The sequence below is a fragment of the Calidris pugnax genome, unplaced genomic scaffold (assembly GCF_001431845.1).
Source record: "Calidris pugnax isolate Ruff unplaced genomic scaffold, ASM143184v1 scaffold63, whole genome shotgun sequence".
NCBI lineage: Eukaryota > Metazoa > Chordata > Aves > Charadriiformes > Scolopacidae > Calidris > Calidris pugnax.
In genome coordinates this window covers 7,118,896-7,138,048 of record NW_015090852.1, presented here as the reverse complement: position 1 = coordinate 7,138,048, position 19,153 = coordinate 7,118,896, and the positions used below count along the sequence as shown (strand labels likewise).

The following is a 19,153-nucleotide window of genomic DNA, read 5'->3' as shown; positions in this document are numbered from 1 at the left end:
CCAACCCATACTGAAGGGGATAAATTAAAAAAGTACTTTGTGCTCTTAGATTGGAAGACTGAGAGATCTGTGATGCTTCTTAGCTTTTGTGGGAATTCATTTTCAGCTTGGCATCTAAGAATGAGCCACATATTGCACATGTTAGCGATAGTGCTTACTAGCAGGTGCTTGGGTATTCTGCTGGAGAAGATCACATAAGGATGGGAAAAGAACAGGGGGCAATAGAATTACATGTAGAATTACTACATTTTATGTTTTCAAATCTCCATGCACTCCCCATCGTAACTTTGTTTTCATTTAGTTTTTAAAACTTTAAAGGTCCCTTCCAATCCAAACCATTCTCCTATTCATTAGATGCCACGCTGCCTCTCCTGGCTGAAAATGCCAAGTCTACATAAAGCTGATTATCTTTGGGAGATTTTGGAAAAGTGCAATAGGTATTTCAGTGAGCAAACTTCAGATACAATTTATTGGTGTTCTAAAGTGCTTTACACTGAATATAGTTTGCAATTTCTGTGAAGATCACTGAAGTTTGGCTACATTGAAATGCGAGTCTGTCCTGTGCTCTCACTGATCCTCTGCCTGCAGCTGACAAATTGCACAAGAGAGAAAGGCACCTGGCTTGAGAGTGTAAAGGAGATAAGAGACACATCATGGCAGTGAAGGTGCCATGTCTTCTTAAAAAGAAGTTGGGAAAAGGTTCATACTGTCAAGCAGAAAGTGGGGGGTCAGGAGTGGAGGTTGGGGTTGGGATCTGGAGATGAGCATGAGGAGTCAGAGGTGACAGCGGTGGGCAGGCAGAAACTGAGAACAAAATGGATTAGCCTGTGCTGCCGGGGGAAGGCTGGCTGAGCACAGCTTGAGGTTAAGAGGAGGTGGAACATGAGGCAGGGAAATTTTTTGTAAACTTACTCTGTCTCAAGTGGGTACATGTTTTGATGCAGTCTTGAAGCTGTTATTATTATTTTAGCTCTTGCTCTGTTTGTTCTTGATGATTTTCTGGCTTTTGGATTTCTAGAATCATACAAGTTTGCAGTGGAAAATAAACTTGGCAAAAAGTTGCTTGTTGTAGTGCTAAAAAGGGAGGAGTGTGTGTGTCGATCCATGGGCAGGCTACGGGTTTAACCAATAAAGCTATTTTTCTAAAGCAAGCTAGTTTTCTAATGGCTGTCTTAAGCCGAGCCTGTCTTATTAAATTATTTGTAGAATTTTAAGCTTATATTTTGGTTTCCATTTTCCATTGTTGAGATGTGCTGAAAGCCAACAAGCTGTGCAGGCTTGTACTGGCTCTGCTTAGGCCATAGCTAGTAGAAGACTGTATGAAGTGCCCCATTCCATTCAGACTGAGGGGCCAGATCCCATGGAGCACTTCAGCTGGAGCACGGGGCTGGGATGGCAGCTTGAGGCAGGGCTGAAGGAAGGACCGGGCTCTTCTGCGCTGAGGAGGCAGCCTGGAGGGTGGGAAGGGAGAGGATAGTGAAGCTTGAGCATGAAAATGCCTGAGACCAATTACTTTTAATGCTCGTGTTTTATGTGACGTAGTGGTTTTATGTTCTGCATCTAATTTTTCAGGGTGTCCCAAAACCAAGTAGGACAGCATTTTACCTTCGTGCTCACCGACATTGAAAGTAAGCAAAGGTTTGGATTTTGCCGTTTGACATCAGGAGGCAAGATCTGCCTCTGTATTCTAAGGTAAGTTGGTATAAGAAAAAATGAGTCAAAGAGTGAATATAAGAAAAAATCATATTTTGCAAATTCTCTGATAATGTGTTATACTTCTTTATCAGAGTGTCATTTATCTGCAACAGTGTTACCGTTGATTTATCATGAAAAGGGGTTCCAGGCCCCATGTGATCATATTTTTGTGTGAGGTTAAATAATGTGAAATCTCTGCTTAAAAGCGGAGAATACACTGCAGCTTTAGAGGCTTTGAATAATAAGTGGATATTTTTACTGTCTAATGAGATTTTTGACGAGTATCATGTCAATTTAATAATAAAGTGCACTATTCTGTATTCCTCTCCTTGGAAATATGATTTTTGGGGGTGTCTTCCATGTTCTGTGGCCAGACTGTATCTACTATAAGAAATGCCACAGCCAGATAATTCTCAATAAAGAACATGCCGTGTTGTTGCCGAAGAGATACTGGTAATGCAGAAGTTGACCCCAGTGAAATACTTTGTTTCTCCCTCTGCTTTTTCTTTCTTCTCGCATTGGATAATTGTTTTGATAATGAAGAAATGAATTGTTTAGCTGTCCTAACCCCCTTTTAATTATATTAATTAAAAGGCAGAGTGCTTTAATTAAAAAGCAAATTTGCCACTTCAATGAAGGGCCTAGAAACCTGTAATGTCCATAGAGGAAATGGGAACATACAGTTAAGCAACACATAAGAACAAGATTGAAGTATAATTGCCTCAAAGTGAGACTCCCCAAACAGAAGGTGAAAGAGGAGCCATGCGCTGCCAAAGAGCCAGACCTGTTACAGCAGAGGGACATCTTGGAGAATTTTGGGGAGTAAGCTAGGAAGCTTATGGAGAAAAGCAGATGATCAGGTGTTTGGACAACATGGAAGTCAGGCAGTCATGGAAGTAGTCATTAGGATAGATCACATGAGTTAGGGAGATAAACCCAACACCGACTTGCAAAAGAGTATCAGTAAAAGAACATATGAAGGGGAAAAAAAGACCAGACAATATAGAAACTTGTAGAGTAGTGCTTAAAATTATTTGAAATATCACATCAAGACTTTTGTGAGCTTTTAAGCAGATTCCAAACTAGTGTTGAGAGCCGGTACAGTTGACTTTAATTTAAAAATAAATATTTTCTGTAAGTATTGCAAAAAATAATAATTACTACCATATAATGAAAATACCAAAAGGAAAATATTTTATTCCGGAAATTAATTGACTTTCTGTGACTGTGACAATACTTGTTTAATAATATTTCAGGATTTCATTCTTAGGATTATAGAGTGTGTAATAACCTTTTTCTCTGTGATACCTTTTGTTGTTATCTTTCTAAGGCCCAGATAGAGAATACATGTGTATGCTTTTAGCTCTGTTCTTTGAGAACCTTTTCTTTCCTTATCAAGCTAGAAAGAAAATTATTACTTGTACTCCTAACATTGTCTGTCTGGCTTCTAATGCTATAATAACAAATGTTTAATCAGTTACACACACACAAGTATGCACATTTAAATACTGGATGTAGTACTGCAAAGCAAAGGATGCAAATTCTCCGCTGATGTCAACTTGGGTATTTCTTTTAACATTTCCCCATAGGCATACATCAGCTAAAGATTTGTCAACGGTCTGTTACTTGGTAGCAATAACTAGGAAAATGAAAACTGGCAAGCTATAATTTTTCACTGAACTGTAATCAAAGCATTGCCTTTATTACTTTTATTATGAAAATTTTAAATTTACAATGCATAGCTGAATGCGTAACAGCACTAGCTTCATAGCATTGTACTTCTAGCTTGATAGACCATTTCTCTCCAATTTGTGTTTGTTGTGTTTAGCTCAGACAGAAAGACTGCATCAGTATTTCCATCAGATGTGTTTTAGTATCCAGTCTGGTTTCTGCTCTGAATCCAAGAATCGTTAGAAGTGACCAAGTGAAAGAAGACTCACTAGCAGATTTCTTTTGATGTTTTATCTCACTTCGCCTTGTACATGCTTGTTGATCTTAAATTGACCTAAATCAAAAGAATCTTAACGAATGAATGCTGTCTTTATATACAAAAAACACATATGCGTGTTCATACTTGCTCTCTTCCATATACCAAATAACATAAATTTATATTCACTGTGTGTATATACACATTTCTCTGATGTATGAGCAATTCAAACTACATGTCCATCACAGATACGTACACAATAGACATAGACTTTTCTACAAACACACAAATGTAAGCATACATAAGTACCATGTCTAACTACACATCTACATATGCACACACATGTGTATTGCCTTAAACACAAGGAATATATTAAGATTACTGACTGGGACTTTAACAAAGACAACTGGAGATAGTCAAATACAGAAAAAATAATGAAATGGTCTTAAAAAACTAAAATCTAAGTAAGAATCTCTGAAAAGAAGAGCAGGAACAAGCCAGTCAGTGATGAAAAGGAAATACTATAGAAATTTGTGTAGGCTGATGAGTGGGGAACAGGACACAACTTTTCTCTTGTCAACGTCTTTTGTGTATGGTACCAGGCTGTGTGTTAACCTATGCCAGGGCAGCTAGAGAGATAAGATTTGAACTGCTGGATGGGTTTCTTAACCAAAAACTGAAGAAAAGGCTGCTTGTCCTCAGGTTTAACACCAACAACCTAAAGCTGCTTCTAAGATTTAAGTCTTGTAGTTGATCGGACTTCTCAATAATTCATTCTTCAACTGAAACACCAGTTAAAGGAAATCATCTCTGAATTTTCAGCCACGTGGTCCTGCTTTAAATCAGATAGTTCAAAACAGAAAATATACTTGTACATATGAAATTCTTCTATAAGTTTTATGGATTTTTATTTTACTTTTTATATACACATGGATATGAATTGTGGAAACAGAATTTTCCCCCTAATCAGAATGTTTTGTTTGAGTTTTCTCTATGTTTATACAGTGAAATAAAAATTACCCAAGGTAGCTATCTCAGGTATTTTTGCTTGAATAACTAAATTGTGTTACAGTATTGCCTAAAATGATCATGCAGAGCTTGACTGCAGTTGCCAAATTCAAAGTGCCAGTAAGTGCAAACACACAGTAAGATGAGAAAATAAATCTTGGATTTATTCTCCAGAGGTTTTGTGTGATTCCTTTGCAAGTTTTGTTTTGTTTTTCCTTTAAACTGCATGGCTGCTTTGTGAAGCTCTTGTTGTGAATCCTGCTGTGGCACCTCCTCCCTCTCCACAAACTGTTGAGCTAATGCAGCCCCATAAAGACAAGGGGTACCACTGTAGGAATATTACAATATACTTTGTTGTGCTCGTATACTATCATGGATCTTTTCTTCTAGTTTTACTTTTTATATTTTAATTTAAATAATATTTTTTGCCAGTTGAGACTTGAAGTGACACGGTAGAAACTTCAATGGTCATTTTTGAATACTAGAAGTAGACTTAATTCTTATGGGTGTTGTTTCTAAATATCACTGCTCTTTGCAGTAGGAATAATACTTTCCAGGTTTACATGAAATTGTTTTTGAGTTACCTGAACAATTTTAGTACAAAGTGCAAATAATTTAACTGAAATTTGTTTTGTTAAAAATCTTGAAACTGTTGATGGGGTCTGAGGTTGACCTTACGTATCCAGAGGAATGCAAAATGCATCATTAAAATACTGAGTCTTAGATTTCATTAATTTTATGACTGTAAAATTGTCACCTATGTTTCCAAATGAAATGCTCTAATAAGGAAGACAGGTTTATGTGGTAAGCCTTTGTAGTTCTTCAGTTCAGACTACGCTTGAAGCTTTCTCGCTCTTCCTTTAGGCAAATCCCTTAGAAGCAGAATGTTTCAATTTTACACATTTTGTGTCAATTTTCCAGACAGAAAAGTAGCCCCTAGACATTAGACATTTAGCTACGGAAAGGCAGTTTCCTTAGTTTTATTTGATTACTAGAAGTTAGATTCCTGCTGATAGTTCAGGACTGTTAGTGGTTACCTGACTATTTGACAGAAAACATTTCCTTTCCTTTATTTAACCTTTGACTCATGAATGTAAAAGTTTTATCAGAGCTATAGTAGAAGCACCAGTGAGGTGGAAGTCTACTTACTGCAACAAGGGTTATGCTTGACTTTGAATAAAAGTCTGAGCTCCTGCCTTGTGGCTCATTTGGATTAAAAGAAAATGCTAAGTACGTTTTTAATTAACCATGAAATATCTTGGGTGCTTGCTTTCGTGACAGGCAGTGGCTGTACTTTTAAATAAAGACCACTGTAATCTCAATCAGGGCATGCATTTCTATTTAAATGATATTATGTGTGTTTTGATGTTTTTCTTTATTATGGGAGAAGTATTTTGTGGTAACTGTAGCAAAATTGTTGTATGTTGTTTTACGTTTGCCTTGTCTGTTTATTTCTCAAACAGTTATTGATTGTAATGAGGAATGCAAAGACAATGTGTACAATTAAAGAAAAATAAACAAGAATCCAATAATGGTTTCATAGTTCAAGAACCTAAATTATTTTTATTTGAAGTTTAGGCTTCTAAATATATTAAAAATGAAAATTAAAACCCTGTTTTTCCTCTGTTTTATCTGCTGTGAATGGGCTTCATTGATAACCTTTTGACATTTTTGTAAGACAGCTAAATAATTACGAAATGCACTGCTCGTAAATAATTTTATGAATACAAGTACGATGGTAAGGTCTTTCTAGTAATGGACTTTAATTTTGATTTTATCTGTTGTTAAGGTACATATTAGTGTGACAGTTTGGAGTTAGGAGTAATATATTACAGGTCTCCTCTGTTAAATTCAGCCATTTCAAAACTTTTTGCAGACAGTGCATTTCTGTACTGACTTGAAAAAAAAAAAGTTACTCGGTCTAACAGATGTCAATGGATATTTGTGTGCTGGATGACTTTTCAGTGCCTAGACTAGTTCTATGCGAAATAAAGATTAAATAATTTTGCAAGATTTGATAACAGGACAAGCTAAGAAGATTCTTCTGCTGCAGTGCTTCTGGTTTTTAGCGATCACACACAAATGTCATATACATTGCTCTATCCAATACAATATGCTGGATAAAGATGTAAAGCCTGTATTATGGGAATGTTCATCTATCAATAAATCTATTCACTAGAGTAGTCCAAATAAATTAATAGGATTATTAACACAGATCTTGCAAAAGCAACCTGTGGTATATGAAGATAAAAATGCTGCTTGACAACCTTGAGGATGTTACAAAATAAAAAGGGCTTATACTTGCTCTTTGAGAGTCTGAAATACCTGATACTGTCTTCACGATGAACAAACACAACCTGTGTTTGTTTCCTTTTGAACGCACACACACAAAAGCACTCTTTATTGTTTATGAAAGCAACAAATCTAACAATTCTTTATTATACTGAATTAATAGCAATTAGCAAACACATAAAAGCAAAATATAAAGGGAACTTTTTTTGCTTTCCAGTAGATCTTTGTTATATTTTGTTGCAGTAAGAACAGTATAATTAAAAATACTGACAAAAAGTTTTGCAATTTAACTGTGCTCTTGAAGAACTGAAGATTGTGTGGAAATGAAACAGAGAACAGGTCTTGATGACCTTTGGTTTTTTGCTATATAATGTAACAGAGTACTTGTTATGATTTCCTTAATTTTTCAGGCTTAAGAGGCATGCTGAAATTATATTAACCTTGTGTCTGTAGTTGTAAGGCTTAAAGCAATTCTTTTTCCAGTTGTTCAGCTCAGAAAGGAAACTGGCATTTTAAAACTGTGTTCAAGTAGTTTGTTTTTACAATGTTTGTCTTTGTGGTTTTGTTACATAAAGACATGGAAGTTTATCATCAACCTGATTTTGCTAAGGGAAGAAATTCTTGTATGAGTAGTCTGGTCAGCGTGCCTTGCCGTATGAAAGAAAAATCTCCGTTAGCTTTTTGTTATGGTTCATTATTTTCAGATAACGAATTTGACCTTTTTATGCATAAACTTAAAAATTGCATTTAATTTTTCTTTTCACAGAAAGAGGGGAGTTGAGATCATAGATACAAGAAAGAAATATGGTTAATATTTTATTGAAGTAGGAGCATTTATTTTTGTAGAATGCTGTTCATGAATGTTCACTATGAAAAATGAACAGGTCAGATAAAATTTTAGAGTATTCTATAGCAAAATATGCTGGAGTGATGTGCACTGCTAATGCAGAGGTGACAGCAGAAGTCCGGAAACCTTTTAGATAATCTAACCCATTTGTTTGTCCAGTGTTACAAAAATTCTTTGTAATATATGCCTACCTTATACTTTGACCTGAACAGAATGCTAGAAGAGAGTTCCAGTCCCTGCTGTAATTCTAGGCTGGTAAAACTGTTCAATAGCTCTGACATTTGCAGGTACTCTGAGTGCTGTGCTGAGCAATTTTGTTTGCCTATCTACGCTGTGTTTCAGTGACATGGAAAACCAGGTTAACATGATTTCAGGAGATGATAGAACAGGAGTCTTAGGTGGAAAAAACCTCAAAGATCAGATGTTTTAGGTGCTGTTATGATTATGGGTGCTTTACAAGGGCCTGCAGCAGCCAGTGGTCTCACACAGGTGCAGTGAAGTACATTTTATGATTATATAAGAATATATTGAATAATAAATGCAACAATATCACACATTAACTACTGTCAACAATACCAAGCATTAAAAATATCTGTGAGCATTAGGAGGTTGATGTAGTTTTGATTAATAGTGTATGGTAAAGTGTGATAAAGACATTAATACAGCAGCTCTAAAAGAAATCATTGCCTCTGTGTCTGCTCACTTGGCAAGAATAAATTCATCAGGGGTTTTTGTGTTTGTTTGGTTGTGTTTTTTTATTTTATTTTATTTTATTTAAGAATTAGCAGTTCGGAAAGATAGTGAAGTAAGATTCCTAGAAAATGCAGAACTATAACTATGTTCAGATTTCTGCTGTTCTCTTTCTTTGCCTTAAGAATTGCAATCTGTTTCTTAAGCCTTGCCAGCTGCATGCTGAGAACAGAGGTGTTACAACGAAAAAACATAACCCTTCACTGGACTCACTGCACAAAAGTAGACTTGGCTTCTCTACCAGCCAGGGTTCACCTTAACAGGTGTACTTTTCCTATCAGGGAAGACATTTAGGTTCTGCATACTGGGCTTTTTCAGTTCCAGAGAGCATGTTTCCTGAAATATATAAATTTGAAATTTTAAATTCTGTCCAGAGCACACGCTAAAGCTTTTAAGAAATGCATTGAAAGTATTTCCGTGGATTTAGACTGCACTGAATAACAAAGTATGTAGTATTGTTACATAGAAGTATGAAACATAGTAAAAATATTTCAGGGTTTATTTCCTTCCCAGCCCGCCTTCTAAGCTCAAACAACTCATATTGACCATACTATTACCACTTTAGTAATGTTATTTGTGATAAAATTCTAACAGACATGAGAAGGTGTGTAACTTGTAAATAAGGATTAATTTATACCAGTACTATTTAGTTTATCAGACTTATTACATTTATATCATAGGTTTAAATAGTGATTATGGAAAGTTCTGTAGTATTTGGTCACTGATGGTTGCTGTTAAAGGTAACTGTTTTGTAAATACATGACAAAATAATGTAACTGTTGTCACTATGTTTGAGTTTCTTTTCTCGCGCTCTTCAATCATGCCTTATTTATCTTGGATTCTTTTTAGCTCACTGAGAGTATTACACACAAATGGGCTGCAGACTTGTGTTAAATGTCTATTAAGTATTCATGTATTAATGTGCTGTGTGTTTGCAACATTGGTGAATGCTCTTTTATTTTAGAAGTTAATTTTATGGGTAGAAATGACTTTGAAGGAAGACCAATCTTCTTACATATAACATGACATCTGTCCTATTGCATAGTATTGCACCACTTGTCAAATATGGGGTACTTGGTCTGCCCAGGTAAAATTTTTCGTTCTCCAGGGAAGCAGCAGTTCCGGCAGTCCACCGGTAGAACTGGACATGGAATTTCAAAATTGCAAATAACTACTGAAAGCCGTAACAGCTAAAGATAATGAAAGTGTGATTTGACAATGTTTAAAATTATTTTTGGAGCTTTTAAAATAACGAGAAGTTAAATTATTATGAGCTAATCTACACTTAACAAAACTTCAAGACAGGTGGCCAGCATGAAGATAAGTAGCTTTGCTACTGTCTATTGGTGATGTACCATTACATTTGCGGGGAAAAGTTTTATATGCATTTTATCTATATGTAGAAATATTATAAACATGTGCAAGTCAGATTAATCGTAGTAGTATTTTATAAGCACTGGAAAAAATAAATTGATATGTTATTAAAATGCTTTTTCCCCTCCTGTTTTAGTTACTTACCGTGGTTTGAGGTATACTACAAGCTTCTAAATACTCTGGCAGATTATTTGGCTAAAGAACAGGTAATTTTAGATATTCTATTTCTTTGTGTAAAATATTTCACTTGAAATAATAGTCAGCATTTGAAGTATTATAAAGTGATTCTATACTGTTTCAAAGCTTAAAATTTTAGTAGAATTTAGAAGCAAGTTTTTACATTCATCATATTGAAATTCAAATAATTTGAACATACAGCTGTCACTGTCACTTGAATCCCACATTAATGTTAAAAAGCTGCTGAGGATATACCTTTATAAAGTGTCAGTCTTAGCATAAACAAGTCCTGGGTGAAGTGTGAGCAAAGTGTCACATCACTGGAGATCTGTATGACGTATTGATTGTAAACTGTAGATCTCTGGAACTATCTGATTATCAGTTACAAACACTTTTTTTCCGAACTGCATAAAATATGATGTACTGTTTCACCCTTCATATTAACTAAAAACTACCTCTCGTAATTCTGTCATCTCAACTAGCAAGACAAAATTACTTGCAGCATTTGGTGAAGAATCATGATAGTTTACTTTGCATATTCATGAGCAATTAGACATATTCCAGGATTACACAGGAAAGGAAATACTGGCATCTGTCTTTACTGAGAACATTAAAGCTATACCTTTCTGCTTTAGATATATTACTGTACTAGATTGTAATTAAAAAAAAAAAAGAAAAAGCATCAGTAGTCAGCCATATGCTGTAGGCTGGAAAAGCTGACATTTCAAGAATATATGAACTATAGAATAAGCAATTATTGTGCATTATAGTAAATGGACTATAGAGAATGATGATATTTTATGTAAAAAGAAAATGTAGTAGTAAAGTTTGGTGTTGCCTATGTTTAAATAAAGTAGTGTGGAATACATTTAAGTCTTATAAATGGTATAATGAGCCTTTGGTTTTGGCCCTGATTTCACTGTAATAGTAAAAATTGTTATAAAGGTTGAATTTGACAGAAGGCCTAGGGATTGTCTTCTCCTTTGTTTCTTGTTCACTGGTTCTGGCATTGCAGCAATTAGTACAACCAGTTTAAGTTGCTGGGTTATGAGTTAGTTGTCCTGTGTGCTGGGAAAACTATTTTGATGGGTCAGAAAGTTTTAGCAGTGTATGGGACTATTTTGTTGCATTGCCTAGTGCCATATCTGTTGCTGGGGAGATCGTTGTCTCTTTTTCCAAGTAAATGTCTCTTTCAGAGATCAAGCTGGGGGCTCCTGGTTAAACCCAGTAGCTGCATGTACTTTTTAGTAAACCTTGTTAAATGTTTATGTTCTCTGATAAATAATTTTTAAACTGTGCAATATAGCTATGTAGCTGCATATTTAGTAAAACTTTGGATAGACAAATATCATGGCTAACAGTTTTAGGAAGATGATGTCCAAGATGCACAGACCAGCTGGACGTGTTAACGCTATTTTCAGTAGCAAATAATCTGATTCATTTAAGGAGTATATGGGGAAATATGGAGGAGATTGACTTAAGGTGCAGATACAGTCATTTTCTGAGATACAAAATTGGCCTGAATTTTATACTTTACATTTAAATACTTCACTATAAATTGCAATATTCTTTCTCATTAAATATATATATATATATATCTTTGTCAATAAATAGTTTGATGTGTAGTACATGCTAATTAGTCAGTTTTTATACAATATTTAACTGCCTTTTAAAAATATTCCCCATAGGAAAACGACTCAAATGATTTGTTAAAATCATTGTATAGCCATCCTGTGCCAAAGGCGAACGCTTTAGTCAGTTTAAGTGTGGTAAGTATTCTCTGTTTAACTCCTACTCCTGTTACTGACTATAAAATAGTAGGTAAGGTAGAAAGAAAAAAAAAAACCTTCACCCTTTGTAAAGAGTAAACTTATGTTGTTTCCCATCATTAACTGGCTTGGACAAGTTTTTTTTTTTTTTTTTTTCTCTGTGCAGAGTTTGTCTCTGTCTCATGCTGTTCTCTTAAAGTCATAGTCATAAAGAAGCAGAAATTTGAGTTTTGCTCTACGGATGAGAAAGTAAACTGCAGTGGGATCTGGCAGTGCTAGAACTACTTTTTTGTGCTTCCAGCTGTTTCATATAGATAATTTTGGTTTCTCCTGCTGTGAACTGGGAGACACTAACTCTGTTTTATTGCCTCTATGTCTGAGTAGGTAGACTTGCAGGATTGGACAAAAGTCTGTGTGAGCTGGCTTCTTTCCCACCTTCCTTCCCCTTCTTCCTAGTTTTGCTTGATCATGTGAAAATGCTGTAGGAAAGATGGTAGGAGAAGTGCACTGCGTTACACGAATCTTTCAGCACATCTAGGTGAAAGAACATGTCCATGCCTACCTTGCTTTTATTCTCTGACTTTTTGTGATGTGGGGCTGGATATTGATAGTATGGCAAGGTGGTGGTGCTGCAGAAGCATCAAAATGAGCCTGTCGCTCTTACAGTTCCTGAACTTTTTAACAGAAATAGCATATGGACGCATGCTTAAGTACATTTGTAGAGTCTGAATGAAATGTAGAGCCAATGCAGAGCCTCTGCTGTCTCCAAGACAACGTTCATGTTCACAGCATCTGTACAGTTACTGCACTGTGCACAAACAACTCTTTCTTGATTGAACTGGTACAATTTGAAGGGCACACAAAGAAGTGATTTTGTAAAGGCCTCCCTTACACACGTCCTGAAATATCATTGGAATATTTACCTTGACCTTATTTGTGTCATTTCCTGTTACTTTTAACCCCTTTTAATTTTGATTTGAGCCCAATACTTCGAGTAAAGTAAGCACAGACTCTAGAAAAGCATCTGGCCCTGTGATGAAGGCGTGCAGAAATGGAGAGTTTACCACTTCCGTTCCATCCTTGCTGCTTGACATAATGCTGCCATTATTTTATTTCAATTTGTCATATTTTAGATTCCTTGTTATGCTTTCTTTCGCTAGGCTCTAGAGGCCCAATATTTTGTCCCCTTGAACAGTGCTAATCCACAGTATTTGAAAGTCCTTCCAGTCTTGTGTGGTGTTTTTCACAAGAAAAACATAGTGCTTTTTGAGGCTGAAGTCGGAATTGTTTCAATTGCCAAGTTTTTTCTTTCTTTTGTCAGTGTTATATTTTCAAGTTATTTTTCAGCTCATAGTAACTTTGCCAAGAATATGTCTGTATATCAAATAATATTTTGCTGTCATTAATAGCAGTATTATAACTAAGCCTAATTTGGCAGCCCTAAAACACTTCTTTATGAAGTACTTCAAAAATCCTGCTGCGTTTCAGAGGGATGTAGAGAAGCTTTAAAGATATTTTTCCTTGCATTTCTTGCAAAGTGTTACTGCCTGTTCTTATCAGTGTTGCAGTTCATCTTGCATAGAACTTGCCTTCCTCAAAATGAATGTTGTGATGAACCTGGAAATGGACCTTGTTGGTGAATACAGCTGGCAACACTGGGATGACTAATTGCTTGCAATGAAGTTGATGCCTGTTGATTTTATTTCAATAGTATCTGACTGTTGAATATTTTTTTCCTCAATTTTCTTTTGTTCCCGGTAGCTTGTTACATCAAAGACTTTTGTAATACTTTTAGCTGAACAATGATTATCTAAATACAGCCCTCTTGCCAAATGCTTGGATCTAGGTACAGTCAAGCAAATATTGTGGGTTCAGATGGGGCAGAGCAGGAAGGAATAGGTTAGCCTGAATCAAAATGCTTGTTGGATCTACAGGTATCTCTTTTTTTTGTAATGCTTAGTGCTGCAGGGAGTAGCAATATATTTACGGCCACTTTCAGCTGTAACTTCGTGTGCCTATTGTTTTATGTTGATGTTCCTTTCTTGCTCCTCCTATATTGTAAATAAGCTAGACTGGAACCGTCACTAGTAACAGACTTCAAAAGAAGTCACACTCTGGAAAAAAACCCCTGTAGAAATGGGATCATGAGGTGGCTTTTCATTGTGCCATGATGAGTCTAGTTCAAATTTCATGATACTGAATTAAAAAGATCCCTCCCCTCATTTACCCAGGTATTCTGTAGGGTAAGGCACAGAGTCATTGAAGTAGGGTTTAGGATTGCATATATATATAATCATGCATAAATTACACCCAGTATCTGGATACATGGTGTTTCCCAGTAATCCTTGGTCAGGAGGACACCAAAATACCTCGGTTCAGTTAAGGAGCAAGTTCTACTCTCACCCGTCGGTCCCAGTAATAAATGCTCTGTAGTTGAAATTTTGAGGGGTGATCATTTGTTCTATGAAACCTGAGCTTAATTATAATTAGGGTCACTTTTATTTTACCCATAGAGGGCTAAAAACAGTGTTGTTGAGGGTTTTGTTTGTTTGTTTGTTTTGTTTTTGTTTTTTTAAAGCTAAGTTAGGTCTGAATTCGAATGGGGGAGGAATACAAAGAACAATAAATTTTCAGCCAATATTTTAAACATGGAATACTACAAGCATTAGTGTCAGCTTTGGCCTTTTTATTGGAAAAATAAACAGTCAATTGTTCAATCTTTCTCTCATCTTGCATAAGAACCAAGAGATGATTTTTGCAAGTGAGCAAGTTTTGAAAAAACAGCCTTGTCTTATATCGGTGAGTTTAAAAGGCACTGACTATCTAAAGCCTAATGTAATTAAAGAAATAATTACTTGCTATACAATATCTCTTTTGATTTCAGGCTTATTTATACCTGTCCTTTGGGAAATTCTGCTGCTGTCTTTAGCCTAAAAGAGCAGTGCAATATTAATATACCTCTTCTGTTTAAATCAATCTAACTGCAGAGCTCTGTGCTTGTGCGTCATAATCCTTTTGTAAAAACCGCAACCAAAATCAAACCTGTAGATTGATGAAAAAACTTGCATTTTCTAGTGTCCTTTTTAGAGACAACTTTATACAGGACAGCAACTATTAATTTAGTATCTCTTCCAAGGTCATACATCTTCTTAAGGCATATCACAAAGATGTGCAAGGCCTCCATACCACGTTATTTTTGCTGCTTTATGACTTTTAATGACTGCGGTAATGGGTCTTTGATTCACATAGTTCTGACTTTCTGTTTAATGAGTGAAATATTATTACTTTGTTAATTATAAATAATTATTTCTCTTCATTATTAACTTCATTATTCAGAAATCTTTTCATAAATATTCTGTGACCTTATTACATATAGGAAATATTCTCACTATGCTTCTGCAGAGTGTAGACCTTCCATTAAGCTTGAATATTTTCCTGTTCTTGAGAGAGGAAAAAAAAAGCACCTTAGCTTTTTTCCTCTGTTGATGCAAAACTATAACCCAGGATATTTATTGTGCAAGTGTTATGATGTTTATGGGATGCCTTTATTAAGCCAATTTTTTTTTCCTTAAATTTTTAACTATTACCAAATGACCTCATTTGTGGGGAAATTTTTCTATTAAGTGTATCAAGCTGGTTTACGCACAGTTAATTGTAGTAGTAAATTTTTTTTGCTTGAACATAGACACATTTAGTATCTTATAGACTTGTGTTATGTTTTGGTATATCTTTTTCAAGTTTCACTTGAAAACAGTGTCTTTGTGTTGATAATTATAATTTTAAAGTACACTGTAAAAGCTAAGTCTATGAAAAATGCCAAAATTCTGTTAAACACAAACAGAAGCTAAAAAGTCATCAATTATCAACTTTACTTAGTATGTACTTAAGGTTTTTTTGTCCTTCAAGATTTAGACTAATATACAAAAATACCTTAAAATTACTGAGCTAAATCCATGTCTGATAATTACTAAAAACACTGGATTAATGAGAATTATTTAAATTACATCTGTTTTTACTTTAATACATTTTATATTTACATTCTAGATGGCCTCAAACTAAGATGCATAAAATTGCTAATGTATTTCATAAATGATTGCAAAATCTCAAGCTGTCAGACTTTGCATTTTTGTTAGCACATTTTTGATTCAAAGATATTTGGAAAGAGAAGAGAATGTATTTCAAGTAATAATATTTCTATTCTAATTAATTTTCTCATTTGAATGATTTTTCCTTCTCCATTCTAAATTTACATTTTGTCCTTTTAACATTTTTTGTTGCAATTTTTAAATCAATGCTTAAGTTAATCAGTGCTACTCTCAAGCTCGTGACAACATTTAAAACTGGCCTAATTTCAGTGTTATTTCAAAACTGCAGCCCAGCGTTTTGTTCCCTTGGTTTGTGTGCTGTCGTGAACCAGAGCTTGTCATTTTGTGTCGTGATGTGCTTAATTCTTTGTCTCGTTGTGGTATAAATGCTATTGGAAAAATGGCTATTTGCTTAAACAAAGATGTGGTTGTAAATCCTAAGTGCTGGATTTTTTAAAAAAGAATTTTTGGTTTCTGTCTGCATAAATTATTAATTATTTTTCCCCATTGATTAGCACTCGTATTTCATTACTCCTGATATAACTGGATTGCCAACAATCCCTGAAAGCGTAAGTATGCGGTTTCCTTTTTAAATATTTAGGAGAAGTATCAACCTCATTCTGTGGGTAGAGCTGAACTCTGCTTTTATCGGTAGAAGATGTTTTTTTTCTAAGACTGCTTTTAGAATATGATTGATGTCTACTATTACAATCTTTAGCTAGTAGTTACTGTTGCATTCATCGTTAACCCATTTTAAAGCATTGCCAGGGAATTTTTGACCAACAGCTATATCCACCCTTTGTTCATAATTACTTGGCTTGTTTGCATTTATTTGGATTATTTGTATAAAATATATTCTACTTCTGCACTTTGTGTTATTTAGATATCTGCCCTTTAAACACTGCATTGCTAAGCTGCAAATTCAGCTATCAAGATATGCACTTACTTTTTTTGTGTAAGAAGGCATTGTTTCAGGCTTTCTGAAAACATGCCGTACCTGCTTACATTTGATGGTAACCATGCATCAGGAATGGTGGTTGCTATTATTTTTTTTTTTTTTTTTTTTTTTTTTTTTTTTTTTTTTAATGAATACTTGCATTTTGTAGATGCTGAATCCTTGATGGTAGATTGTGAAAATCGCAGATTTCATTCTCTGTGATGTGTTTAGCTGAATGACATCTAATAAAAGAGCTTCAAAACTTTCTGCTTTCCACTCTTGCACTTAAATCTGGATTGAATATGGATGTATAGGTGTGCATTTTTACACTTTCAAATAACTGAAAGTTAAGCTGTTGGGGGGGTTCACCACGGTACAAAATCCTGCAGTACTGCAGACCTCATTCCTGGTAGGTATTGTGGTGTTTGCACGGAAAGCGTGACCAGAATGTCCTCACAGCCTCTGCGGTGGTCCATCAGCAAAGGGTGGTGGGGATGGTGTCCCGATGGCCCGCTCCTCACCTCTGCACTGTGGGCAAGAGGGGAGGTTGTGCCCAGCAGCATCCCAGGTGGGCAGTGGCACATGGACCACAGGGTCATGGGCAGGTCAGGAAAGGACTTAGCTTTTAAGCTTTTATTTTCATCTGTTTCACCCTATGGGTTGTTTTCCTCTATTTTAAAAAATTCTCTTGTTCTAGCCTATTATTTGGGGTTCTAGTAAAACATAGCTTTGGAGGTTGGAAGGGGCGTTATTTGTTCAACTTGAAGAACACGCTGGGAAGCTTAACTCTGGGCCTCTGGCTGGTGGAAGATCTTGCAATGGTGCTATTTTGGATTTATTTTTCTGATTCTCTGGCAGAAAGGAAAAGTAATATTCAAGGTGCCTTTCTATAATTATTTTTAACTCCATTTATAAAAGTCTCATCCTTCCGTTCTGAATTAAAATAGTATGGTACGAGTGGAAGTTTAGAACATGCAGGGAGAGAAGAGAGGAGGTAATTACAGCAAATTAGCAATAATATGAATTTTTTATTCTTTGTTGTAAGATTCACACATTTCAGGGGCAGTTAGCTTGTCAGATGTAATGCAGAAATAAGTGTGACTGACTTCCAGAGACGTATCAATCTGTAAAACATTGCAAACTCCTTTTACCACAGCTTTTGCAACACAGAATCAGCATACTATTATCAATTCCAGTGTTAGAGTGTGTCTGAGGTAAATTGGACCCAAATTATCACTGTTCATCGGCCTCTGACAACTAGTTAAAAGTCACGCTTGAAAGACCAGAGTTTCTTTCTAAATGGGGTGTTTGTAGCCTTAAAGCTCTTGCTTTTATCTCTTCAAAAATTTTATGCAGCATGGACCAAGAATGACTCTATACTCCATGTCTTTGAACTAATAATGCATTTCTGAATTTACATGAAAGTGGATCGTCCATTGGATCTTCATTTGCTATTTCGGTATCTTTTTTTAATTTAGTATTGCAGTGTATCCAAAAATGAGGTTCAACCCTCTGATGGTTCATCTGGGCATGAACGAAAGTTAGCTTTTTGTATCATGGAGCCTGTCAGGAGATGAGCCAGCAGCTGGTGAAGAGCAGCTCTGCCCCACGCCGCGCTCCCTGGCTGCCCAGGGCTGTGAGCCAGAGAGGCCACAGCCGGCCACTGTGTCCTGGCCCCCGCCGGGGACCTGCTGGCACTCAGGCTCTGAAACATTTACTCTCTGAAGCTTTCACCACTTGCCCTCGTTGTTGTTCAGGGGTGCATTACCTTCCTGCCAGGTGTTGGCCACATCCAGTGTAGGTTAACAGTTACACTGTTCACCTTTCCATCCTTGGGTTGGGACATATAGGTGGTAGACCTCCTACATTACAGAACGTTAATGAGTGATTTCTGGAAAGAGATGAGTAAGAATTCTGGTTGCAGATATGATAAAAAATGGGTGAAATTAAATATTTGTGTATCTTGTGGGGTGTATTAGTCTATTTTCATATGTATTCTCTAACATTTCTTAAAACTTGCTGTTTTCCTAGGCATTTTTTTCTGGTCACTGTTTTAGCTTATTCAGAAGTTCTATGTCTCTGGCACTGTGTCATGCAGAAATACTAAGTTCAGCTGAAACACAAAGATCCCCCCACCTCCACCCCAACCTGCCGCCTTCTCTTTTCCTCCCACCTTTGTGTTATCTGAACTATAAATAAGATGTGCTGGGGAATTTGCTTTTCATTAAACCCCACGGTGGGGTTCTTATTAGGGGTGAGGAGGGTGGCTGCAGCAAGGACCCAGTACTTTCT

The 19,153-nt window shown here is 35.9% G+C and overlaps 1 protein-coding gene across 1 annotated transcript in view; it reads left to right on the top strand.

The window, feature by feature from the left end:
• The window catches only part of DENND1B (DENN/MADD domain containing 1B), a 168,599-nt gene that overhangs the window by 69,365 nt on the left and 80,081 nt on the right, over positions 1-19,153 (top strand). The window contains exons 5-9 of the mRNA XM_014943347.1: positions 1,573-1,692; positions 10,030-10,099; positions 11,759-11,839; positions 14,579-14,638; positions 16,440-16,493. Coding sequence (XP_014798833.1) covers positions 1,573-1,692; positions 10,030-10,099; positions 11,759-11,839; positions 14,579-14,638; positions 16,440-16,493 — 385 coding nt within the window. The remainder of the gene's footprint in view (positions 1-1,572; positions 1,693-10,029; positions 10,100-11,758; positions 11,840-14,578; positions 14,639-16,439; positions 16,494-19,153) is intronic.